At 40.2% G+C, this 26428-nt stretch overlaps 1 protein-coding gene across 6 annotated transcripts in view; it reads right to left on the bottom strand.

Moving 5' to 3' along the window:
* RAI14 (retinoic acid induced 14) overlaps positions 1-26428 on the bottom strand; it is a 148539-nt gene that overhangs the window by 6983 nt on the left and 115128 nt on the right. For 3 of the 6 annotated variants that reach the window (XM_068535218.1, XM_068535217.1, XM_068535222.1), the window contains 11 exons: positions 18559-18623; positions 14434-14491; positions 13634-13704; positions 11968-12074; positions 11150-11328; positions 10857-10885; positions 9545-9631; positions 8095-8181; positions 5641-5698; positions 2859-2977; positions 659-2194 (listed from right to left, as the gene is read on the bottom strand). In XM_068535218.1, coding sequence (XP_068391319.1) covers positions 659-2194; positions 2859-2977; positions 5641-5698; positions 8095-8181; positions 9545-9631; positions 10857-10885; positions 11150-11328; positions 11968-12074; positions 13634-13704; positions 14434-14491; positions 18559-18623 — 2396 coding nt within the window. The remainder of the gene's footprint in view (positions 1-658; positions 2195-2858; positions 2978-5640; positions 5699-8094; positions 8182-9544; positions 9632-10856; positions 10886-11149; positions 11329-11967; positions 12075-13633; positions 13705-14433; positions 14492-18558; positions 18624-26428) is intronic. The other 3 variants (XM_068535219.1, XM_068535220.1, XM_068535221.1) reach the window with 3 other exon arrangements.

Genomic DNA, 26428 nt, shown 5'->3' with positions numbered 1-26428 from the left:
TGCTCTAATGAATGTCATTCAGAACATCTGACCCAGGAGACCGGGGATGCAGAGCAGATCCAGGCACAGAAGCACCATCCACTTTTCCCTTTACTTTCCTCCTTCCTCCCCACCCAGCCCATCTCGAATCACCTGCCCCTCACATTTCCTGCCTTATTCTCCTGTACAGCTCTGAAAATGGGGGCCAGGGAGGGTTTTTATACTGACTCAGAGGAAAGCTCGTGGGGTTTAGGGAAGCAGTATCAAGTCTGGGAGTAATTGGGTTTTCATATGACAGAGGAATCTGTCTGGATTCCAACAGAGTAGAAGTTCAAGATGGGTCACAAATGCTTCTCAGTTGGTGGGTTCACTTCTGATCCCTGACACTTGGCAGGGCTTCTTTAAAATAATTTTTAAAGGGAAAACACGTACCACACATGTGAAAATGCTTTGGTATGAGGGAAGCAGTAGAAGATGAATATTTTTTTTTTTTTTCATAAATGTCCACCCTACTATTCTTAATGTGGCTTTGGGGACAGGGGGAGTCATGTGTGGAGCCTCTGACCATTCACAATAGGTTAGTGCTTACAAATGGTAAAAATGTTCACCACAGTAAATGAAGGTTGAAAGTCCTAGCGTATACTAGCTCGAAATTCAACAGCAATACGGTCTCACCAACCTTCTTGTCTTTATCCTCTTCCAGTTTTGAAGAGCTTTCAGAATCTCTCTTCATTTCTGCAAGCTCTTCCTGAGCGTGCTGGCATTTTTGCAGAAGTTCATTTACTTCCTGCTCTTTGGATTTCAAGAGAGTCTGAATGTTATCCCTTTCCCTTTTCATTTGTGAGACCTCACTTCTAATCTGGGCAACCTCTGAATGGGCCTTCTCTTTCTCTTTCACGGAATCCTTTAATTTTGAGGCCAACACACTCACTTCGCTTTCCAAAGACGACTGGAGCTTCTCATAGGCAGACCTGGGCACCATCGCGTCGGTCACGGCCGCCTTCTCCTCTAGGAGTTGCTTCTCCAGCTTTGCCACCTCCCCTTCCTTGCTCGCAAGGTGCTCTTTAAGACTGCCTAGTTTTTCCTCCATCTCTTTGGCAGCGGTCCGCAGCGTGGTTATCACTTGCAGATGCTCTGTCATGGAGACAGAGTTCTCTTTCTGTGCATCTACCAACTGCTTGAGCTGGGTCAGCTCATTCAGCACTTTGGAATACTGCGACTTCATTTCAGACAGTGCCTCTTCAGCCTTCGCTCTGGATATGTTGGTCACTTGCATCAGCTTCTCGTGCTCTGCTTTATGGATATATTCAGCTGTGACGTCTTCTAGAGATTTCCTCTTCCTGTAATCCTCCAGCTCGGCCTGGGCCTCTTTGTATAGCTGGGACAGCTCACTCACCTGCTTGTTGAGTTCATCTATCATCCTGTTCATGGCCTCTTTCATGTCCCCAGCTCCATCACCCGCCTCCTGGGTCATCTGATTTTTCAGTGTATCTTTTAATTTCATGATTTCTTCTTGGGCCTCTTGGTATTTCTCAAACAAAAATGCCTTCTCCTTATTCATATTCTCAATCACTGAGCAATATGAGCTTTTCATTTCCTCGTACTCTTCCCCAGGTGGCCTAATAACCACCCCTCTCTCCCTCTCTACAAGCTTTTCCTCCAACTCTCTCACTTTCTCTTTATTTCGTTCACTTTCTTCCAGTGCGTTCTGGAGATCCCGCTTTAGCACGTCTATTTCCTCCTCGGTGATCCTCAGCTCGCGGAGGCCCGAGTCAGTATCCATGCCTTCCGGTGAGACCAGGCCCAGTTTCATCTGCTTCTGCACACTCAGCACTTCTTTCATAGCTTCCTCGTACTTGCTCTGAGTTTCCTTAAGTTTCTGGCTGAGGTCGGAGCCGTTCTCTGAAATCTCCGAGTTGTTTAAGCACACCGACTCTGTCCTTCTGGCCTGGAGCTCGGCCTGCAGCTGTTTCCTCTCTGCTTCAGAGCTCTCCAATTTCTTCTGCAAGTCGTGTAAAATCTCCTGTAGTTGCTGGATGCTGACATCGCTGTCGATTGTGGATTTACTCAAGGAATGTGTTAAGACAGATGGAGATGGTTTGGAGTCTGGGGGAGGGGTTTCACTAGGTTTGCCCAGGGATGGGGCCAAGTCAGTTTCAGCAGAATGGTAAAAGTCAAAGCTCAGGTCTGCTTCCGCCTCCCTGGGTGTTTTGGCCTGGAAAAAAAGGCAAGAATGAAATGGCACCAAAGTTGTGGTTAGATGAGCAAGCAACTGCAATGAGAGAGCGATTCCAAACCTTACATTTGGGGGAGCTGCAGGATCGTTCTGCATGCGTCCTCTTGCCCCATGAAAAAATATGGTCTGGGACACGAGAGTCAGACTAATGACTCTAAGCTTATTCTGTGCTCTCTTAGGACAGATTATGTGTGCCACTTTAAAAATGTGAGATTTGTTTTGGCCGAAGAGCCTCTGACTCAAATTTTTCCTTTGTTTCTCATATTATTGTAGTTGCCAAGAGGGACAATAGGCTTAGTACAGCTACTTCTTATCAAGTTCTTAAATCTGTTAAATGATCAACTTTCCTAAGTAAATAACTGACTAATCATATATATGTGTGTGTACATATATGTATATATATTGTCATATATATCATACTATGTATATAATCATATATAATTTACCAATTTACAAAAATAGTTAATGAATAAACTCTCTCAAGAAACAAATAATCGGAAACTATAAAATGCTTAAGGCTAATTATATTTTAAAAAGAAGAAACTAATGTCGATGTCTAAAACAAAATATCACCTGACTAACCCTGAAAAACCCAATAGCTTGACCCTACAGAATAGACTGTGTTAGCAATCTATTTACCGACCTGTAATTTATCTTGTAATTCCTTATTGTGTAAGGTAAGAGAAGCAACTTTTGCTTGCAGTAGGACAAGAAGATCTTGTTGGTCAGCTTCAGAACTTATATCCAATAAGCTATCAGCACCTTGGAAAAGAGACAGGCAATTTAAAATAATATTTAAAAAATTAAACTGTTATTTCTCTGACCTCTAACAAACTCACTTTCTACCCAATCTAGTTCTTCTTCCTAGTCCAGACTATGAATGAAAGCCCGCTCCAGCTGGATAGATGAATAGCAATTCTCAGGTACTGGGGTTTCCTTACTGGCGTTTCCCTAGCACAATACTAGGTGCCTGGATACAAATAAGCACATCTGAAAACTGATGGATTTGGTCACACATTTTCCGTTCACTTAATCAAGTGCCACACCTTGGTTGTTTTTTGTTCCTCCCATGCCTAATGCATCCCATTCTGTGAATCCTTTTAGAAAGATCTCTGGAATCTGGTTCACTTCTTATTTCCACATCCATCACTCTAGTTCAAACTTCATCACCATACTTGGTAACTCTACAAATGGCTTCCTAACAAATCTCTCTCTCTCTCCTCTAGTGAAAATGCAGCCTGTACCAACAACACTGTCAGACTAATCTTCCTAAAACATACTTTGACAGGGCCATTCCTTTGGTTCAAGTGCTTTAATTGCGCTCCCTCTAAAAATAACCTCCAAATTCCTTTATCTGGATTAAGGCCTCTAGGATCTGGCTCCAATCTACTTTTTTTCAGGTTTATAACTCCTGATGTTTTTCTCTAGTATCCCATTTTCATCAGATTCAAGGCTTCTATCACACCCTCTATATTCTCAACACAAGGCTGCTTCTTTAATTCTTCATCCATACGACTGCCCTTGTAGCATGTCTTTGGCTAGATAACTCTTAGGCATCCTTTAAGACTCATGGCAAACTCTGCCTCTTCCTTAAAGCATTCTCTGACCAGCCCAACATGAAACAGCCTTCTCTGAATCCCACAGTATACACTGTTGGTAAACCAGAACTATTTGAGATTCTACTGATTATCATGCTGAAATAACATTTAAAGCTATGCTACTCAAAGTTCTCATTGAGACAAGACAAGAAACGTCCTCCAGAATGTCACTCAATGTACTGCTTCCTTCATCCAGAAAGTCTTCCTATGGAAAAAAAATTGTCAGGTGGACGAAACAGTGTGCTTGGCTGGATGACTTTCTGCTCTAAACTCCTTAGTTATTTTAGACTGGCAACAGTTTAGAGACCACACTCTGAATAGCACTGATCCAAATTTCTACTGTTATTTAAAAATTTTCTCAAGCCATTTAATGCAAGGATGAAAACTTTAATCTTAATTTGGAAGGATACAAAATGACATTTCTTCATAGAAATGCTTACTAATCATGTCTGGTGCCTAAACCACAGCTTTATGAGTGTTCTTGACAAAGAGTCTGGTCAGCTTGGAATGAACCAGGGGATTGGGAGCATGAGGGTAATTCTAAGCAACAAAAATTACTTCTAAGCCACGATGGATGGCTTTTAAAGTATACAATGTAACAACTGTTCAGTTATATTAACATTGTTCTCTGCCAGGAATATTTCTTAATATTTCTAAATTCTGTAAATTAAGGGCTCCAAACACATATGAAATACATAACAGAATAAGAAACTGAATGCTGGAGCAAAAAGGGGCCTTTGAAGTAATCTACTCTACATTTCAAATTGATTCTGCATACACCGTCCTACATTCTTAGAGGATACAGCAACAGGATGGACTCGATACAATGAATTAAACCCTGTCTTGGTGAAGGACAATATGATAGTGTGTGATTTCATTAACACTCTTTGTATGTGTCTTTTAAAAATCAAAAGTAGAAAAGTTAGATTGTGGCAGCCGTGGAGGTGCTCAGTTGGCTCTCCCTTCAAGAAATAACCTGCCGCTCAGTTGTAAGGAGGACAGCTAGAGCTGGCAGCTTACAGCCTATGGACCTCATCCCAAAACGATGTTTTAAAATGCATCAAATAAGCTGGGATGAAGAGAGAGAGTGGCACTGACATATATACACTACCAAATGTAAAATAGATAGCTAGTGGGAAGCAGCCGCATAGCACAGGGAGATCAGCTGATGCTTTGTGACCACCTAGAGGAGGGGGATAGGGAGGGTGGGAGGGAGGGAGACGCAAGAGGGAGGGGATATGGGGATATATGTATATGTATAGCTGATTCACTTTGATATACAGCAGAAACTAACACAACATTGTAAAGCAATTATACTCCAATAAAGATGTTAAAAAAAAATAGAATGTACGGGTTACAGTAATTGGCGACCTTCTTTGTAACACACCAAATAACAAGATCTGGAAGCAGGTCTAATAACTGCCATGGTTTCTAGCAGAGATACTGTAAATGATCTTTCAAGGTATCTGTAATAACAGTGAGGGGATATGATATTATCTGTGAATTTTCTTGGTGTCAGAATCACTGATCTGCTAATACCACTGGGGCTTATTGCCTATATTCATAATTGAAGGAAGTGCTAATGCTAAATTAGGAACAGATGAAAACAGAGATATATTGCACACCCAAGCTCAGGGACTCCTTAATCTAGGTGAAAGCCCCCTGAAGTAGAGAGTACCAGGCTGTGCAGTGTTGGCAGCCTTAGGGTGGCACCCTGGGTTCTCCGACTTCCCCAGACAGGGTACCCCTGCTTGGTTGGCCTTTGCTCTCTTAGAGGAACATGAAATAGAGATCGGTCAAGGGAACAAAAATGCCCCTTCATCTTACCCGTAGTACTGTCACTTAGTCTGTCTTTGTTTTCCCGTATAGAACTGATCTCAGCCTGCTGGAACACAAAAATGACTTAAAAGAATATTCCTGAATGGAACACTCTACAAAAGAATCAAGCAAATTTTCCTCCTTGAGTTTATACAAGTTGGTGCTATCCTACTAGAAAAACAGATAATCTCCAGGAAAGAAGATATTTTAAAATACAATAAAAGTGACAGTTATCTCCTGAGGTACAGTTTTTACCTAGAGGTTCCAGAGGGTATATTCTCAAAATATTTTTCAGAAATTTCAGTAAGTATATTACAAATATCTTTGAAGAGTATAATAAAATTACATAATAGCTAATTTAGTGGGCTATGTGCTATAGCTTGAGATGGTGAATACTACTTTCATAACAGAGTCAAATAGAAGTTTTACTTATCTGGGTAATACATTAAAATACATTAGAAGCACTTTTCAGCTTTATCATTTCATAAATTAACTATTAATATATTATTATTAATTATTTTTAAGGGAAATGGTAGTAAATGAGACCTGTCACAGAAAATAAAGGTAATTTGATAAGGGAATAAAAATTCTTATGGCTGTGGACTGACAATCCCCTAAAGATTTCCTCTAAACCTGTATCCCTGAATATCTCTGTCCATTAATATACTGGAAAAATTCTTTACCTTCAAAGCCAGATTCTCATTCCAAAACGAAATACAGTCACTTGCCAGAAATTGCCATGTTTTATCTAGATGAGCCGCAGACCATGATAAGAGAGAGAATTGTTCAGCAAAGGAACTTTTGTAAAGGCTCAAATGCTAAAAATGAAGTGGCTCATTTTTGGCAAGTGCTTATCATAAAAAAGCTGTATTTTCACTTAAAAAACTAAATGCTTATTTTTATTTTGCAACTCTATTAAGGTACAATAAACTACATCCATCGGAAGCTTACAATTTGAGGAGTTTTGGCAGATACACACCCAAGGAACCACCACTATAATCAAGATTCAGAATATTCCCATCACCTCTAAAAGTTTCCTCATGCCTCATCACAGCCAATCCCTGCCATTCCCAGGCAACCACTACTCTCCTTTTTGCATTTTCTAGAATTCCTATAAATGGAATGTCATAGGGGATGAATTTCTTTGAGCCTGGCTTCTTTCATTCAGCATGATGGTTTTCAGATGCATCCATCATGCTGCTTGGCCAGCACTTCATTCTCTTTTATGGCTGAGTAATATTTAATTATATGCATGTATCTCATTATCTTTATCCATTCATTTGTTGGAGGACATTTGGATCATTTCTAGTTTGGGGATATTTGAATAAAGATGCTATAAACATTTGTGTATATGATTTTTTGATATTTTAATTTCTCTTGGGTTAACGTCTATGAGTGAATGGCTAGATCATATGTTAGGAATGTTGAACTTTTCAAGAAACTGTCAAATGGTTTTCCAAAGTAGTTGTACCATTTTACATCCTACCAACAGAGTATGAAAGTTCTAACTCTTCCACATCATCACCAACAATTTGTATTTTTAATCTTTTTAAACTTTAGCTATTCTAAATTGTGTCCTTTTTATCTTTTTGTGATTTTTTTTAAAGAAATAAAAGTCTTTTTACACTCTATTTCTGAAAAACATAATTTGTGATATTATTCTTTGGAACGCATTGCCTCCTTTGAGCCATAATCATATTAGAAGATACTAGGGTAGTAATTATAAGAGCATAACTTCCTTTCCTTGCTTTGTATTTTAATAAAATCTAGTTAAAGCAAGGGAAATGATAGGTTGATAGAATCTTTTCCACATCAATATGCATCCAAGTTAAAAGAAAATTCATTTTTAGTAATTCTTAGAAGGGAGAAAAGAATAAACAATTATGCCATTGAAATTTCATTTTAACAATTATAAATTTTACTTTCTTTCCAAGTACAATTTCCTAGTGATTGTTAGGTAAACAGATATTAAATTGAAATACCCTCCCATTCCTTAAAATACTTTCCAACCACAAGTCTAGAGAATCAGGTGGAATAAGACCTAATGGATTTTCTAAAATTCTAAAATAAATACATATTACTTTTATAGTCAGTAAAAAGTTTAATTAAAAATATACAATTACTTCTTAGTAAGACATCAGAGAATAACCATTTCTTTCTTTTTGATTAGTATTATAGCAACTCAATTTGGTAAGATGACTGGTGATCTTAAAGTCTTATCTTTGTCCTTTTTTAATGAAGAAAATTAAATATTAGCTAACAAATATAATTGATTCATGCTACTCTTTTTGTATGGAGCCCATGCTAGGGAAAATAATCAAAGGGTGCTTTATGATGAAAAGGTTTGAACCAATGACTGAGAAATATATTCTGTTTTGCCCAGTGATAGATTTTTGATAGATTAAATCAAATCTATTATGTATCTTAAAATTCAATAATAAGTTGGACACAGAAAGGAAATACCTTGAAGGGTGGTTCAGCAAAAAATACTGATTCCTTTCCTGAAAGTGGTGTTGAAGTTATTGATCTTGGGGAAGACACATCACTCAACTAAAAAACAAAAATGAAAACCATCAATAAAGAGTCCTTTTTCAAAGTCTTCTACAGTGCCAAAGAATTAGCCTATTTAACCAATGCAAATAAACCTAACAATAATTATCCTTAGTTTCAATTAATTCAAGGATAACATATTTTCAGTGTAATTCAGCTACCTCAAATACTTTTTGAAAGTTTGCCCAGTAGAATTAACTACGGAACTTCACTCCTTTATTCACTAGAATTAATGTTAAAAATTTATAAAACTTCTATTGCAGATTGAGAATATTATTAATGAATATGCTAATGTATTTAACATTACTTATTGGATGAGATATTCTGCTCACATATTTGATATGGATTATTCTTTTTATGGCCTATGATTCTTTTAATAACAAACCCTGGCCTGTTTTTATTTACCATTTCATAGATATTCAAGCTTCCTCCTCTATTCAGTAATCACTATAAGCTCAGAAATGAAAGCTGTTTTTTAATATTAGTCAACCTTAAGTGTAATAGGAAAGGCAAATGTATTTTAACAACGTTTAATAAACCAACTAAAATTCATTTTCAACTAACGCCTCACCAGCTACACATTCTCCCCCACTTTACTAGAGCTATTAATATGAGCTCTGAAAATAGACTGAGCTCATTATCTTGAGGAAAAAGTTCCTGTCATAGATTTTAAGAATTTTGAGGTTTTTTAAAAAGATACTGGGGCTTCCCTGGTGGCGCAGTGGTTGAGAATCTGCCTGCCAATGCAGGGGACACGGGTTCGAGCCCTGTTCTGGGAAGATCCCACATGCCACGGAGCAACTGGGCCCGTGAGCCACAATTACTGAGCCTGCGCGTCTGGAGCCTGTGCTCCGCAACAAAAGAGGCCGCGATGGTGAGAGGCCCGCGCACCGCGATGAAGAGTGGTCCCCACTTGCCACAACTAGAGAAAGCCCTCGCACAGAAACGAAGACTCAACACAGTCATAAAAAAATAAATAAATAAATAAAAGAACGTGAATTTCTTTAAAAAAAAAAAAAAAAGGCCATCCTAGACCATTTAATCCAACTGAGCTGGCCCAGAACAGAAGAACCACCCAGCTGACACATAGAATCATGAGAAATAATAAATGTTTAAAAAAAAAAAAAAAAAAAAAAAGATACTGTTCAATTCTTCAGTTTTGAAATAAGAATCAACATTATTTCCATACTAATAATCAAAATTCTTCATACCACTATTTGTAATTTAAAACCACTACAGAAAATTTCAAATGTGCGCTTAAGGGTCAATTTTAAAACAGTTCTTTTTGGCCTAAACACAAAATGACAAAATTATGGCTTTGTTGTTATATGTTTGTTCATTGTTGGTTTTCTTTTATTTTTACCTGGGTAGGACTGATAGGAGGTGGTGGAGCTTTGCGTTTTTTTGGAGTTCCACTTCTCTCTGAGCTTATTTTAGAGACTTGATCATGCTGAAAGTTATCACAGTCCAAAGAATGGAGGTGGGTTAGTTAGGTTAGTAAAGTCTGAGTAAATAGCTTCATCAAACAAATGAGAAAAACCTCAACAGTTCATGCATTTCTTACTTTATCAAGATCTGAAATCTGCTACCAACATAAAAATAAGTAATATGCATGCTCCAAGTTTTCTTCTAGCAGCCCATGCTTTAAAGCAAGAAAATAAAAAACACAAGACAAAACCAGATTAAGGTGGTATGGAGAACTGGGAAAGTAGAAAATAAGGGGGTGTTTACCACAACTTAGAACCCAGAATACATTCATAGACTAGCTTCCATCTTAATGCAAAGCAGTGGTATTTCCCCGACCTTTTCATTACTTCCAGTCCTTTTCTTAAAGAATATACAGTTACCCTCCATATCCACAGGTTTCACATCCAGATTCAACCATCTGCATATCCCAGAATTGCAGATACAGAGAGCCAACTGTACCACACTATTTTATATAAGGGACTTGAGCTTCTGCAGATTTTGTTATTCCCTGCAGATACCAAGGAATGACCATAAATATGGGAAAAAAGGGGGAAACCTCATCTCTGAAGGTTATGGATAAATATAACACAATTGGTACAAAATAAATTCAGTTATCAAGTATTTGCCGATTATGATAATTTTTTCAAGAACCTTGATGTATAAATAAATAAAACAGCCAAATATATATCTCATTAATAAACAGTAGTGACTATGTTTTTAGGAAAAACTCCAAAGTAACAGGGTAAACTTCTCAATTTCTATCTGTGTAAAATGAATGACAGTTTAGAAAAGCTCTAATTAAAATGAAAGAAAATGCTAAATCTCTTACTTTCATTAACTATCTAACATGGCTATGGACAGAGTTCTATAATTCCTGTGATATTACAAGTAGTTAAAATACTGTTGTTCTCAGAGTTAAAATCACATCAAACCTTTTCACACCAGTAGGAAATATTAGTATATTTCAGAAAAAGATGAATATATAAGTAGCAAGTTTAAAGTTACATGCTTTGGAAATAGGGTAAATCATTAAGAAAATATTTACCACCTTACAATGAATCATTTAATCCAAAGATATTTTACTCCTTAAGTAGTTTCAGCATAGTCTTTATCACTTTCCTAATGGACCACAGAGTGGTTTAATTAGAACATGTTCAAACTCGCACAGGCAATGATGAAAAAGAATCTCCATCCCCAAAGATAAATACCTGCTTTGGTTTTGTTGGTGTCTTTGAATCTATAGAAGAAAAGTGAGGGGAAAAAAAAAACTATAAGAACCATAATGACTCATATCCACTTTGGGTGGCGGGGTATATAAACACACACACACACACACACACACACACACACATATACACACAACATACACAATATTCAACACTATTTTTCTCCAGAAATATATTTAAAAGAATAATAAAATATATTGCACAAATTCCTTTAACCTTTGGGGAAAATGGAGTGGATAAATTTAAAACAACACTGGCTATTTTCTTTCACATACCAGCATCCTGAGAGATTTTTGATAATAGAAGGCTTTGAATTCCTGCATTTTCTGAGAGTTTGGAATAATGTAAGGCATTGTGTCCAAGAGAATCTACAAGGTTTAGGTCTGCACCCTTTTTAGTTAAGGCTTCCACAGTGTTAGAGCTGCCAATCTCACAAGCCAGCATGAGAGCAGTTCTAAGGAATGAGGAGACAAAAAATTAGTACACAAAATGTGAAAACTTTTTGCTAGGAAATCATTTCATTTGTCTTAAAAACAGAGGAAAGAAGACTAAGTGCAGTTAAACCTGTACTACACTTAATTTTCTAGGAAATTCAAAATGGAATGCTATCAAAATAAAATTGGGTTGCTGTTTTATAAAACTTCAGATTAAATCAGAACATTAAATATTAGGTCAAATAACATAGACATAATCTTCTAACTAAATATGATGGAATTTAATATGATTGGCACAAATCTTGCCTTTTTTTCAAATCAAGTTTTTTAAAGAACCCATAACATTATTAAGACTGTTTTTAAAAAACAACCAATATGTTTACTTTTATTTTGCATGAAAAGGCAAAGGAAACGGCCTATTCATTTTAGCATTTAATAATCTCACCACAGACACAGTCAGCAATGATGCTCCCAGAGGTCTGGGGAAAATGTTTTTTAAGTCAAAACAGATTCTTAATTATCCAAAAAAGCAGAAATCAGTAAAAGAAAGAAATTAAAACTGCTTTAAAACAAATGATCCAAAATACAGCTGTGATATTTTGAAAGCTTCTCAGAATGTGGATATCACTGAAATAACATGCTTTCTAATTCTGCGGTACCTTCCATTTTTGTCTCTGGAATTTACATCTGCTCCGTGATCCAGGAGAAAGCGACAGACCTCACTGTGGCCATTTTGTACTGCAAGAAGCAGTGGTATATTCCCATCCTAGGAGACAAATTCAGATTAAGATTTTAACTTAGATGCCAAATGCCGGAACTGCAAAGGTCCTTATTCCTTCTACATTTATTCCTGACTTGCCCTGCTGGTCTTACATTTGACCCACCAAAGTAGTCTGCCCCTTAATAGGCCAACGTCACACCCTAACACTACCCTTGTTATGGAATCCCACTGACTGTGGGCTTTTCCTCAGGAGTCAGTCTCTCGGGCTGCTTGTTGTCTCGACTATGATGTGAGAGAGAGTGGAACGCAAAGTATGTAAAGGCTCGAGGCAAGTATACCATGTTTATTGAGAAATGGTTCTCCATGGTTCTGGAGAAATGAAGGGTTGTTTCCATATGGCATTAGTATGTCCCACCGCTCTCTAAGCAGTTTCTTCTGAGTGAACTACACATATCCTAGTATCCTGCCATGCCACCACTGTCTTCTCAGAAAGCATACCCTTTCATAATCTTACTAGGTATAGAAACATATGTTAAGAGTTTATTTGTTCATTACTGACACATGACTAGATAAAGGGACTGATGGAAAGAATGATTTGTTTAATATGTTATAACAATTGGCAATTCCTTTAGAAAAAAGAATTAGATCCCAACTCATACAAACTATGTAAAATGGATTAAGAACCTCAACATTACAGTATGAACCGAATGAAAAAAAAATACTAGAAGAATTTATAGGTAACAATTTCCAGAATCTTAGTTTGAAGTGGGGTCTGACTCAAATTATGTAAACCATAAAGAGAGGCTTTTATTCTGCTCTTGCCTTGAACATACCCCACAAATGGGGTCGACAGTAATTTTAAGGTGGACGTATTCAAATAGGCAAAGGAAAAGAAAAGTTACAATATATCCAATTATTTTAACATGGGGATATTTAAAAATACAATTGCTGCTTAAAGATTAAGTATCCACTCAAAGTCGAACTTCAGAATTTCTAGAAAATTATCTCTGTGAAGTTATAATACTTTCTGGTTATAAAGTACCGAGATTCAGGGAGCGTGAATTTATTTACAGATTCTAAATGCTCACTTCGCAATGTCCCCATCAGGTATAACTTACACATGCCAAGTCCCATGCTACAGCAGGAAATTTAACCCTATAATCAGGAGCAATAGGCATGTCAGTTTATTCTCAAAATAGCCCAGCAAGGTCAAAATAGGCTACAAGTGGTCTTTAAAATTGGAAAACCCTAGTACCAAAGGTAATATATGGGGTGCAAAAAGAAATAGAACTTCTGTTTAGACTTATTTTTTATTTATAAAAATCAAGAAATTAAGCCTTATTAGTATTTAGGTTGATGGTAAGCCACGTGTCTATCCTTAGAAACAAACACAGGAAGTGCATGCTGCAAAACGTTTTATTAACGGTTTAAGGACCCACAGGGATAATACTTAAATCTGTTTTGCACAAGAGGATCTAGGTCGGAAAGCAACAGACTTTTACCAAATGCTTGGGTCTCTAAGGTCTTCGTGACTCCCAGAAGTAGCCCGTGGTGCTCTAGAAACCAGTGTCCATCTGCACCTCTAGTGGTCACCTGGTACTTACCAAATCCTTGAGGTTTATGGGGCTTTTGTGCTCGCAAAGAACCTGCACAGCTTGAAGGCAGCCCTGTGCAGCTGAGAGAAGGAAGACACAGAAACCACAGCCAATCACAAAGCTACTCTCACAGCCAGGGGCATCAAACACTTCTATGAAGGAAAAGTTCACCTTCCACCCAGTTTGCATACGTTGCATTGAAGAGAAATGATGTCGGAATGGTTAAGTAAGTGGTGTTTTAAATTACTGTTTAATTTCAGTGTCAACCAGACCTAAAGGCAGTGCTTGCCAGTTGTTGCCTTTAGGCAAACCTTTGGTTTAGCTTCTCGTGGGACTTAGCTTTTCCACAACTAGCACTAAAAGAAATTTGCAAATCTCATCATCCTGGACTTCAGTACCAATGTCTTCGTCACTTGAAACTGTGTGATAGATAGTAAAACCAAATGTTGATAAATAAAACTCATTGATGTTCCTTTTGATTCCCAAGTAAAAAAAATCTGTATCACACATTACCTGAAATCTACAAATGCTCATGAATATCTCTTAAACAAGAACCTCACGTTAATTAAAATATAATAACCAGGACAATTTTTACTAGCTGTTTGGCAGGCAATTGACGAATTCTAGCTGTATTTCCTCCGTAAAACCCTACACAATTTGCAAACTGAGGAAAATGGGAATGATGTCTAGGAAGGACGACAGAAAATGGCATCAGGAATAACAATGGTAAGGTTAATGGCTTAAATAAGGAAAACGAACACTTACTGTTTCTCATGGCAGAAGAAGACAAATAAGAGAATGAAAATTACCTGCATAATGTAAAGCTGTTTTCCCAGAGCTGTCGATACTTTCGGCTGGGCATTTAGACTGTAAGAGAAAAATCAATAAATGCGTATAATAGAATTCAGTTCTATTCAGTTCATCCTTTTCCTGCAAGGTATGATGCAACTTCCTAAGAAAAGTATAATAAACATGAGTAAGTCCCAACTGCTGTGCTCCAGGGGCCCAGGGTCTCATGGGGAGGGAGACCCATCTCCAAGTAATCATGACACAGGTGAACCGTCACCTCTTGGCTGCTTTGACCGTCCCCTCTCTCTTCCATCAACTCTGTCACCAACAGATCATCCCCACCAGCTAACAAACATGCTCTAGGATTTCTCATCTTGATCCCACCTTTCCCCCCATTTCCTGCCCTAATTCTCTATCCCCCATCACAAAACCAACTTCCTGTTAAGAACTGTCCCACGCAAGCCATGCTTCCTCGTCTCCCATTTATTCCTGGACTCACTGCAGTTGGGCGTCTGCCCTCAAGACTCCACAGGGATGGCCCTGATCCAGGTGGCCAGCCACCTTCGTGTTTCCAACGACGGCAAACATGCTTGCCCTCCTTTTACCCACCTCTCCCCGGCAATCCCCTCCCTCTTCTCCAAACACTCTCTCCTCTCAGCCCCTAGAGCCCTGCCTGGCCCATCCGATCTTGGTTTTCCCCCCACTGCTCTGGCCACGCCTGCCCCTTTAGCCAAACATAAAACTGTGGGGCTCCTGGGTGTTCTTTCTCTAAGCTCTCTCCCTCGGTGATCTCACCCACACCCATGGCTCGAAATTCCATCTAGAAGCTACTGCTTCCCGAGTGTATATCTTAACAGTGACAACACTAGTGTGTAAGTATTGGCTATTAGTATGTGCCGGGCACTGTTCAAAGAATTGTTTTAAGGCTCTTGACAATCCTAGGTAGATACTGTTATTACCCCCATTTACAGATGAGGAAACTGAGGTACAAAGATGTTAGTAATTTGCTCGGGTCACAGTAAGTGGCAGAGCCAGGATTCAAAGCCAGACAGGCTGGGCTACAGCCAGTGCTCATACCTGTACACTCAGATGGCATCTCTGAGCCCCCGGCTTGACAACCCACAGCCTATTTCACACTTCCACCTGACGTCTGAAACGCAGCACAGCCAACACTTCTGGTTTCCCCTCCCCAACACGCAGCCGGATCCTCCCGAGCCGTCCCTGCCTCTGTCAACGGCGCTATCATCGGTCTAGTCACTGAGCCAGAAACCACTGAGTCATCCTTGATTTCTTCTCCTCTTCCTCCTGCCACGTCTAACCTACCACCGCGTCCTGTCAATTCTGTCCCCAAAACACACCCCGATCTACTCTCCTCTCTTTCTCCACTGTCACCACCTGGTCTGAGCCAACACCTGCTCACCTGGACAGCCTTGAGGGCCACCTGGCTGTCCTCAGCTCTTTAGTCAATTCTCTATACAAATAGAGTGAACTTCCAAACTGGCAGTGGTGTTCTTTACTTCAAAGTCCTCCACAGTTCCACACTGTACTTTGAGGAATCACTGTCTGCCCATTGTGACACACAAGGCTGCAGCCTGGGCCCTTCTTTTTTTTTTTTTTGGTGGCCTCCCTGCATGGCACGCGGAATCCCTGACCAGAGATTACCCACGCCCCCTGCAGTGGAAGCGCAGGGTCTCAACCACTGGACCACCAGGGAAGTCCCCTGGGCCCTTCTTTCTGCTCCTCATTCGCTTTGCCCCCAGCCCACCCACTGGCTTGCTTTCCTCCCCGGCTAGTTAGCGACTTTCCTACCTCAGGCCTTTTGTACTTGCTGTTCTGTCTGCTTGGAATGCTCTCCCCTTGGCTCTCTGCCCCGCTGGGTTCTCAGCTTAAATAACACCTCCCCCCCGGGGCCTTCCTGAACATCCCCCCTCACTCCCCTCTCACAATACTCTGTTAGTTTTCTTCCCAGTGATGTGCAATCGGTCATGTGTATTTCTGTCTTCGTTTACCAGATGGCAAGCTCCAGCAGGATAGGGGCTGCTCTGTGAGTAAATACTCACTGCTTGACAGAGTGCATGGTGCCCAGGGACCACTTGCTACAAGAGAGAGTGGGGGGGAGTGGTGGGCTCTCGGGTGAGGGGGAGAGTTCATTTGAAGACTCTCACAAGGCTCTCTTTGTGCCCATTGCCTTAAGGAGGTGGAACTTTGAAATGGTAGCCACTGGAGAAGGGAAGTCTCTCCAGCAGACAGATAGTAAGAGCAAAAGGCCGGAGAGAGAGTGGGCAGGGTGAGGGGCGCACGAGATGGCAGTGGCCCCATCACGGAGGGCATGGGTCGCCCAGATGAGGAGTGAAGCAGTTACCAGAGGGGTGCAGGACCCAAGGTAAGCAGCCCATTAGGAGGCCGTCAAAGCCTCCAGTTTTAACAACTATCCAGAAAGAGGAACAGAATTCAGACAATTTGCGGAGAGCAGGCAATGTTGGAAATGTTTGTCTGCCCTTCAGTGGTAAGAAGAATACAGATCACGTTACAGCTTACCATGTTTTGGCCTAATTTTAGAACAGCACAAGGAACTGTTTAAAGGCTTCAAAGATTCCAGGGAAAAACCAATCCATTTGCATAACCAGATATAAAATTACATTAGAGGCTAGAATATCTGGTCCTTGCCCATGAGGATTTCCAGCTTGTCAAGTTCATTCTTCCTTCAAATCAGAGCCAGATGCAAAGTCTGGATAGCCAAGCCAGGATGGGAATGGAGATTTAAAATACAAATAAGTTAAACAAAAATTTAAGGTTAAGACCATGGGTGTGGAGGCAGGGAAGAAAAGTTCTATTGTAACTGTCTTTAGAGAGGAGTCTCAGAATAAAAGTCATCATCGGGCTTCCCTGGTGGCGCAGTGGTTGAGAATCCGCCTGCTAATGCAGGGGACACGGGTTCGAGCCCTGGTCTGGGAGGATCCCACATGCCGCAGAGCAACTAGGCCCGTGCGCCACAACTACTGAGCCTGCGCGTCTGGAGCCTGTGCTGTACAACAAGAGAGACCGCGACAGTGAGAGGGCCGCGCACCGTGATGAAGAGTGGCCCCCACTTGCCGCAACTAGAGAAAGCCCTAGCACAGAAACGAAGACCCAACATAGCAATCAATCAATCAATCAATCAATCAATAAATCCTTAAAAAAAAAAAATCATCATCATCATCATCACAGATGTTGATCTATGTTTCTTGAATTTCACTTCAAAGACCTGTTAAGGTTAAGCATTGCTGGCACTGGTGGTAGCTTGCATCAGGTCATGCAAGACAAGAAGCTGTGTGATCAACAGACCAGGACAAGTTGAAGAATGTGCCCATATTGCTGCGTTAGAATTGCAAAGCCAAATTAAAGCAAGATGCTGCGTCCCAAACGATGCTCAGGAAGGCCAGGACAACAGCTCAAGAGAACAGACATTACTCCAAACACATATTTTATTGCTCTGTGCTCTTCCTGAAAACAGCCAGCTTGCATTTTGACTGGCAACAGCTGGAAGTTACTGTGCAAACTGCTATTGGGATTTCACGAACTATTCATCTTTAAAGATATACGGAAGTCACCCGAAGCAATCAGTATAAACTTCCTGGCAAGGTTATCAAACCAGGGAGTTGACCTAAAATTATAAAGAAGAATAAAACCAAGAACTTGAACAAAAGCTAAGAACTAAAGGCTCATCAAGTTACATACAAGGAAACAGTGGTTGAAATTTTGCTTATCAAGAAAAGCTGCATTCTACTAATGATTGAGAGAGAATAAATACTAGGATACTGGAGATCCTGTATTATAAGGATCTCCAACAGCATGAAAATTTTTTTTTCAAGCTGACTATGTAAAGGGTACAAGTCCTTCCAATAAGAAAAAAAGAGCTGAATAAAGCGGAGAAAAGGGCTGGATCCCAGAAAGACACTCCAAATTTTTATTAGGATCCTCTTCTCTACCAGTGCAACTGCTATGGAAATAATCTTCTCCTTGGCTATAATGAAGCTTCTTAGGAAACCCAGGTTCTGGGATAATATTTGAAGGAGTATGTGTGTATGTGTTTGTTCTTTCACACACAAGGTTACTTTCAAATTTTAAAAATGATGCATTTATAATTTTCTGTTGTTCCACTTTACCTGAAGGAGCTTCTTGATGCATTCATGGTGGCTGTTCTTGGCTGCAAGGTGCAGAGCACTGTGTCCTAAATGGATTAAAAAAAAAATTTTTTTTAAATCTCTTATCTCTGTAATGAAGACAACTATGAGGAAATAAATTGTTCTCCGACAAAGACGGAATTGTTACTCTTGAGAATGAGGCCTCAACTTCTTCTCTGCAAAGTTCAGTGTGACAGAAGTGGGGAGAACACAGAGCATCCTGTCCCCTGGATAACGTTCAGAGGCCATGCCAGCTGCTGTCCTCCTGGGGTACAATCAAGCTCTGGGCTAGAAGCTTGCGGTGGACTCCTGGTATGCACCTTGGAAGCTCTGCTTTCAGCTGTCAGCACGGGTGCCAGACGCCCCGCGTCCATAACAGTCACACCAGGCCACGACTGCCACTGGCCCAGGAACCCAGCAAAGGCAGCCAGCGAGCCAGCAGGGGGCACACCAAACGCCCGCACGAAACCCCACTTCCACCTCTCGTTTCTCCCTCCCCCAAATGTGCTCCAGCTCTGTATGGAAATTACCTGGAGTTCAGATGTCCCAAGTTCTTACATGGAAGAAGGAAAAGGGTTACAAAAACAACACACTAGCAAAGTAGCATCTCTTCACGCTCCCTTCACAGAACATTACAACAACATGAGACTCTCTGACGTTTCTGTGGCCAGATTACTTTAGGAAATTTTAATGCTATACCCAGGTCCCTCCCCGCTACCACCAAATGGGCCTATAGAGTTTCTATGGAAGAGGGGCTTAGAGGCAGCCTTACCAGACCAGCAGGTTCCCACCCCAGGGCCCTGGCAAATTACTCTTTGCTTGGCCTGGACCCTCCTCCTCTAAGATAACCACCCAGCTTGCCCTCTTACCTCCCTCAGATGCCACTGAAACACGGTCTTCTGGATGAGACCTTTCCTGACCTCACCACTTAAAATTCCAGTTCCTCCCCCACCCCTTTTATCCCTACTTCCTGCTTCATTCTTTTATCCTTCATAGCACCCAGCACCTTCAACTCTCCCTTTCCACCCCACTCCTCTCTCCCTACACACACACACACACACACACACACACTCTTATGTCTAACTGCTCTTCTTTCCCCACTAGAATATAAACTCTATATCCCAAGAGCCTACAGCACTGCTGGCACATAATAGGCTCTCGATACACATTTGTTAATTTGAATTAGAGGGTATGTCCACTACACATGTCTGCGGAGGGGGATTTGGAGGGAGGGAACCAAAGTTACCACTGCCAGCCAACCCAATACACCTAGGAAACTCCTAAATCCTGCATTTGTAAACTGTTTGACCAAGATACCCCCAATGTAACACCTGTAAGCAACCCATACTTTAAGCCATAACAGGCTTAAAGCATGTTTTTCAGCCTTACTGCTCTTGACATTTGAAGCTGGTCAGGTGGCCCTATGTACTATAGGATGGTGAGTAGCATCTCTGGCCTCTACCCACTGGACGTCCAGTTGGGACAATCAGAAATGTCCCCAGACATTGCCAAATATCCCCTGGATGGGTGGGAATCACCCCCGGTTGAGAACCCCTGGCTTAGAGGAACAGCTTCTATTATATGGTGGTCCAGTCTCCAAATACCATGTCTCCTTTCTGAATTAGTCTTTATAATAACACTGACCAGACATCCACTAATTATTAGGTTATCATATGGCTAGGAAATACCATATTTAAAATTAGAGGGTTTTAGGACCACAGTGAGCTGCACAAAAGCATGTGTGAGGTCAAAAGATCAGATTCCTTCTTTTCTGAGTGGCTGCACAGAGATTTTCAGGGTATGTGTGAGGGGAGTTAATTGATGGGGGTAGAACACTGAGGTAAGGAATCCTTTGACATCCTCCCAAATGGATGAGGATGAGGAAGGTCAGGAGATGAGGGACTGAGACCCTTGGAAGCAGGAAGACAAAGATCTTCTCTTCCCCTTCCTCCTTTTACCGCAGGAGACCCCCTCCTTTCAGGATGTATAACACACAATAGTGAGTTCAGTTACATTATGTGTTAAATAGGTTTTGGTGGGTTAGCCTGGCCCTCAACCATCATTTATTCCAGTATTTCTAAGGACAAGCACATTCTGTGTTTTAAACAAATGCCTTACAGATGAACTTTTGGAACCCATCCTGATTGTAAGTAGAAGACTGTTTATGTCGTGTATGCAATGCCTTAACTTTTGTCTACCCTGTGGACAAAAGCTCTTCTACATAAATAGCACCCACTGGAAAAAGGCACAGTTCTCCAAAGACAAGAGTGTAGGGAGATTTAAACAATTCATCATAAAATAAATAACAGGCTTTTATTTTTCACTCCAAGTGTTCTAGTCATACCTGGAAGTGAGCACTGTGTTTCTAGAGAAACAAAATTGTCTTATTCCTTGGCCCTGTGATGTGTTTTCCTAACCAGGAGCACAAAAGCATTTTTCACTTAAAAGTCTAAAAATTCAAATGATGCATCATTCCCTGGACAACATGACACTGGAGTGAGATGTCTCTCACTGCTACCATTAAAACAAAATTCTCTTTCCAAATGCAACATTTTCTGGAGAGAATATATTATATTAGTGACAGAACCTCACTGAAACGAGCCAGTGCATAAGTCTGGCCCCCACTCAGCTGTGGATCTGTCTGGAATATCAGGAAGAAACTTCCCTATAGGAAAACAGCAGGGCAACCCTAATTCAAGTGCATCTCAGCAGAACTCTATAAGCGAAAAGACCAGGGCTATTTATAAGTCAAGAGTCGTGGGCTATTCCAGGTGGTTTAAGAATCCTGTTATTGAAAGAGTCTAAGAAGGATGACCTAGCCATTGTAGCCATGAACACCATCCTCTAACCTACCTCAGACAACCACCATTTATTCAGTGATTTAAGATTGCTGCTGAAACAGAGAAGAACTCACTCATAGAGTGGAGGAACTACTGATGGGACTGAGAACACAGTCTTCAAGTGTAGGTGACAAATTTTTAAACCGATGAGGTCATAAGACACAAAGACATGACAAACAAGCACCAAAAGGCTGAAGTTTGAGAAATTATAGTTTCAGATTATAATATGGAGACATTTAGAAAAAGAGAATTAAATGATACTCGACTAGATAAGGTTTAAAATATCTATTTAAGAACCAGAGTTTCAGAATGCTGAATATAAACAATAAAAGTATAAATTAATGTTTCTTATTTACAACTTCAAATATATTTAAACAACACTGTTCTTAGAAATGCTTATCTTTACATCAAGTTTTTAATCATTGACACAGAAGTCTATTCACATAGTTATAGTTCCAGGGGAGAGATCAGGGTATAAAAGATGTATTTCCTTTTTTTAATTTTATTTATTAAAAAGAATAGATACATGTATAGTATAACTGAATCACTTTGCTGTATGCCTGAAACTAACACAACATGGTTAATCAACTATACCCCAATATAAAATAAAAGTTAAAAAAAGAAGACCCCACAATATTGTAAATCAACTATATTTCAATAAAAAAATCATTAAAAAAAATTTGTCTTTTTTTTAATTGAAGTATAGTTGATTTACAATGTTGTGTTAGCTTCTGGTGTACAGCAAAGTGATTCAGTTTCACACAAACACACATACATATATAGAGGAGATTTCTAATAACCACTCTTACTATTAAATAGAGTTTTGAATTATCCCTTAATCTCCACAAAGTAGATGTGCATATTGTTTTATATAGAATCAAAAGATTTTTTTGTGTGTGGGTATATCATCTGAAATATTTTCATGGCCAGGTTATGCTGATCAGCTGTATACGGTTGGCCCTCCTGACATCCCATACACATGCGTGAACAGCAAATAAAGGACTATAAATCATACAATCGTTTCTTGGTTTGCCTTTAATCCAAATGAAAATACGAAATACACTTAGTGGGCTATAATTTGCAATTAACCTTTTAAATGACCCATTCTCTCAAGTGCCTGAATTTTAAGATGAATATTACCATCTGTGTCTTCACATGGTGCCATATGTGAGTGGGATTAGGGGCATAATGGAATGGAGGGCCACCCAGAAATCCAAACAAAAGCTAAACCAGCACCTGAAACCCTAGAAAAGAGTAAGGGTTCTCAAGTGTCCCCCTCCTGAGACCTCTGTGCATTATGGTATTTCCATACTTCAGTTCTCACTTTCCTAAGCCTCTCTTCTTCTATGAGAAAAGAAGTTTTGTGTGCAAAGTAATCAGGGAAAATTTAAGATATGGGAGTGTGACAGAAATTGCACATCATCCTTCAATCTGTTTCCACCTCCTTCTACAGCAAAACCTTCTATATTTTTAATTGGGTAATTTGCTGCCCAGAATTCCCAGCTTCCCTTAAAGCCAGGTGTGGCCACAGATCACTCTGTGGGCTGGGCTTGCCCTTCTGCCCACTGTGACTGCAATGCAGACTCAGGGGGAGCCATCCTGGGCCATTAGGACCAAGGCAACACCCTGGATGGTGGAGCAACAGGAGTCTGGGTCCCTTGGTGTGGAGCCAAGCTACCATACCAATTTGGGACTTTCAGCTGAGAGACAGAAAAGTCTACCTTGTTTAAGCCACTGGATCACACTGTGTCAAATGCATACGCTTGCTAATAAATGGAGTCTGAAAGCTCATGCTTCAGATGAGCACTGATAACAAACAGAAGATTCTTTGGTCTTCAATCTTCTGTAAATGCTTCTGTTTAATCCAATCTCATCCTCCCAGGTGCTAACTGCAGCCATTAAAAAAAAAAAAAAAAAAAAAGCCTAGAAACCTGGGATAAGTGATTTCTAAAGAAACAGACAGAAATGTCACTTCCTACATCAGTGAAGAACAAGAGCAAACAAAGCAACGAGAGGTGCTGGACAATTACGCAGGCCCTGTTCAGAGTCAGCGCTATGGGTTTAGGTGTGGACTTTGCCAGCTGATTGCTATATATATGCCTATGGCGTTGTTTGGCAAACAGGCAATAAGGAATGGGGGGAACCCCCCAAACCAAAAACATGAGTCATGAGCTTCTGCCAGTTTTGGAATTTCTTTTCTGATTTGTACTACGAGAGTATTTGGCTTGGCGATGATCACAATTTTTTTTTTTTTTAAGATGTGAAACCTCTGCAAAAGCCTGATGTGTGAAAGAGAATAAAGGTGATGTGGATGAAGTAGCAATAATCATCATAAAATAGGAGCCAAATGCAGTGAGCACTCACTGTGTGCTGGGCGTTAAGATGCCCACACGTATCATCTCACCTAAGCCTCACAGGCCGTCTAAAATGATTATTGAGATGTATTGTACTATACCCAAGGCCTTATCTTCTGACAGTGTTCTGCTCCTAAGAGTGTTTGTAAAGCACTTATGAAAAGTCTCTGGTCAGGGGCTTCCCTAGTGGCACAGTGGTTAAGAATCTGCCTGCCAGTGCAGGGGACACGGGTTCGAGCCCTGGTCTGGGAGGATCCCACATGCCGCGGAGCAGCTAAGCCCGTGCACCACAACTACTGAGCCCGCGCTCTAGAGCCCGTGCTCTGCAACGGGAGAAGCCACCGCAATGAGAAGCCCGCGCACCACAACGAAGAGTAGCCCCCGCTCTCCACAACTACAGAAAGCCCGCACACAGCAACGAAGACCCAATGCAGCTAAAAATAAAAATAAAATAAAATAAATTAAAAAAAAAATACTCTGGTCGGACTTCCAAGCATTTTATGTGGAAGGATAGTTGATAAAGAAATAGATGCTAAAAACCCTTTGCTTCTGAACTTAAATCCAATCACCAGTTTAAAATCATCCTGTAGACTTTGTGGATAAAAAGAATCAAAAGGGTCAGTGTAATGATATATTTTGAAAGCAGGTTCTTTTCAGAAACTCTATAGGGCAGTTGGATTTATGGTAATAGATTTTCATACGAGTTCTCAGTGGCTGTTGGGATTGAAGACGACTATATCTTAGTAATAATACGGCAAAACTTCAGGTAGGTTTACTACTGAAAAGACAGCACCTATGAGAGCGGAGCCATTTAATTCATTCATTCGTCAAATGTTTTGGGCGAATGACAACCACTAAAGCACAGTGACTTATGTCCTTGTCCTTCCCTTGGATTCTGATACGTGTTCTTGAGAGGGAGAGATGGGAGTGGGTGATATAGCCGACAGGAAGGATGTGAGCAGTAAAGGCCATCACGTTTATCTGGTTCATTGTAACAGAAAAAAGTTTGAGAAGTGTTGTTCTACATAACACAACAGACTCTCTATGCAATTTTATCCATGTCGCTTTTCCTTCTTTTGTTCCTGTGTTCCCTTTGCATGTTTTCAAGAAATCACAAGAAGTCAGTGCCTCACTCAGACTAAAGTAAAACAATAAGCCCAAGGACCAGAGTGCTGACCTCATTGTTAAAAACGTCAGGAAGGAGGGAAGTGACCAGCAGCTCTGAGACATTTCCAACTCATGGGATGTTTGGACGATGTTCTGGGGCTACAAAGTGCTGTGGATTCTACCAGTTTCAATCAGAGTTGAAACAAATGGGCTGTGGCAGTTCCCACTGACCAGCCCAGAGAAGTATCCAGGATGAGTCTGCAGTGTCCCCTCCAGCTTCTTTTTTTTTTTTGGCCACGCCTTGCAGCACGTGGGATCTTAGTTCCCCGACCAGGGGTTGAACCCATGCTCCCTGCAGTGGAAGCGCAGTCTTAACCACTGGACAGCCAGGGAAGTCCTCCCCTCCAGCTTCTTGGAGGGCACTGTCATCTCAGCTGGCAAGGAAGAGGGACCTGTGCTGGGGTGTCCAGGTCTCACTGCCCGACTCCCCAGGCTCTCAGAAACTGAGTGAGGGCTCTGGTAGTAAACGCAAACTCTGCCCACGTGGTGTTAGATGGCCAAAAAAGCTATGCTTCTTAAAAGCTTTTAGTGCAGAAAATGATCATGGTAATCTTTTTTTTTTTTTTTAAAGGCAGGATTTAGAGTTTATTATATAATGTGATCTCAACTATGTAAAAATGTGCCATAAAAATCTGGTAGGAAATATAGCTAAACAGTAAAATTTTTTTCTTCTTGGAGTAGAAGCACCGGTTATCTTCTTGGTGGTTTTCTGTATTTCCCAAATTTTCTACAATGAGCATGTATAAAAGAAACATTTTTTCCCTTTAATAAAAATATGGGGGAGAGATGTTTGGTTATGATGGAAATAACCGGATTCCTGTCTAATCTATTTTTTTTAACATCAAATGCAGTTAAACAAAACTGTATTACAGCTCAAATATATTCACTCTAAGAAAATTCTTCTAGATTATGATTTTCTTAGAGAAGACACCCTGTCTACTTAAGAGGACATATGTTTCATCAAGGGGACTGTAGCCACTCATACTGCTCTAAGTGTATGTGGTACAACTTTAAAAGTAGTAACAATAAACTTTAAAAACAAAATAACTGGGTCTTGGGATTAAAGATGATTTTAATTAGCAACATAAGTTAGGGTTTCCTTCAAGGTGGTCACTTAGGGAAACCATTCTTTCTTCTGTTGGTATTGCCATTTCTCAAAATATTTTTCTGGAGCTTTCTGTGGCACTGCTCAGGAAAATCATTCGGTTACTTCAATCACTCACTATTTTTGACCAAAAATGGTTTTACCAGGTTGACACGTCATTCACCTGACTTGACTTCAAGTGGCTCTTGGCCTGTCCTAAAAAAACAAATCTATTCTCAAAGAATAAAGGTCCCCAAACACTGAGATTATTTCTTTTTAATGCCACAGCCTTTATGAAAACAATTCCAAAACACAAGTGTTCCAGCCATATTTTGAAATAATTATATTTTCACAATACCTGATCGACTAATCTGCCCCCAAGATGACTACTGTGAGGGGTCAGTGAT

The sequence above is a fragment of the Eschrichtius robustus genome, chromosome 2 (assembly GCF_028021215.1).
Source record: "Eschrichtius robustus isolate mEscRob2 chromosome 2, mEscRob2.pri, whole genome shotgun sequence".
NCBI classification, from domain to species: domain Eukaryota; kingdom Metazoa; phylum Chordata; class Mammalia; order Artiodactyla; family Eschrichtiidae; genus Eschrichtius; species Eschrichtius robustus.
The sequence above is the reverse complement of the archived record's forward strand: the minus strand, read 5'-3'. Positions and strand labels throughout refer to the sequence as shown.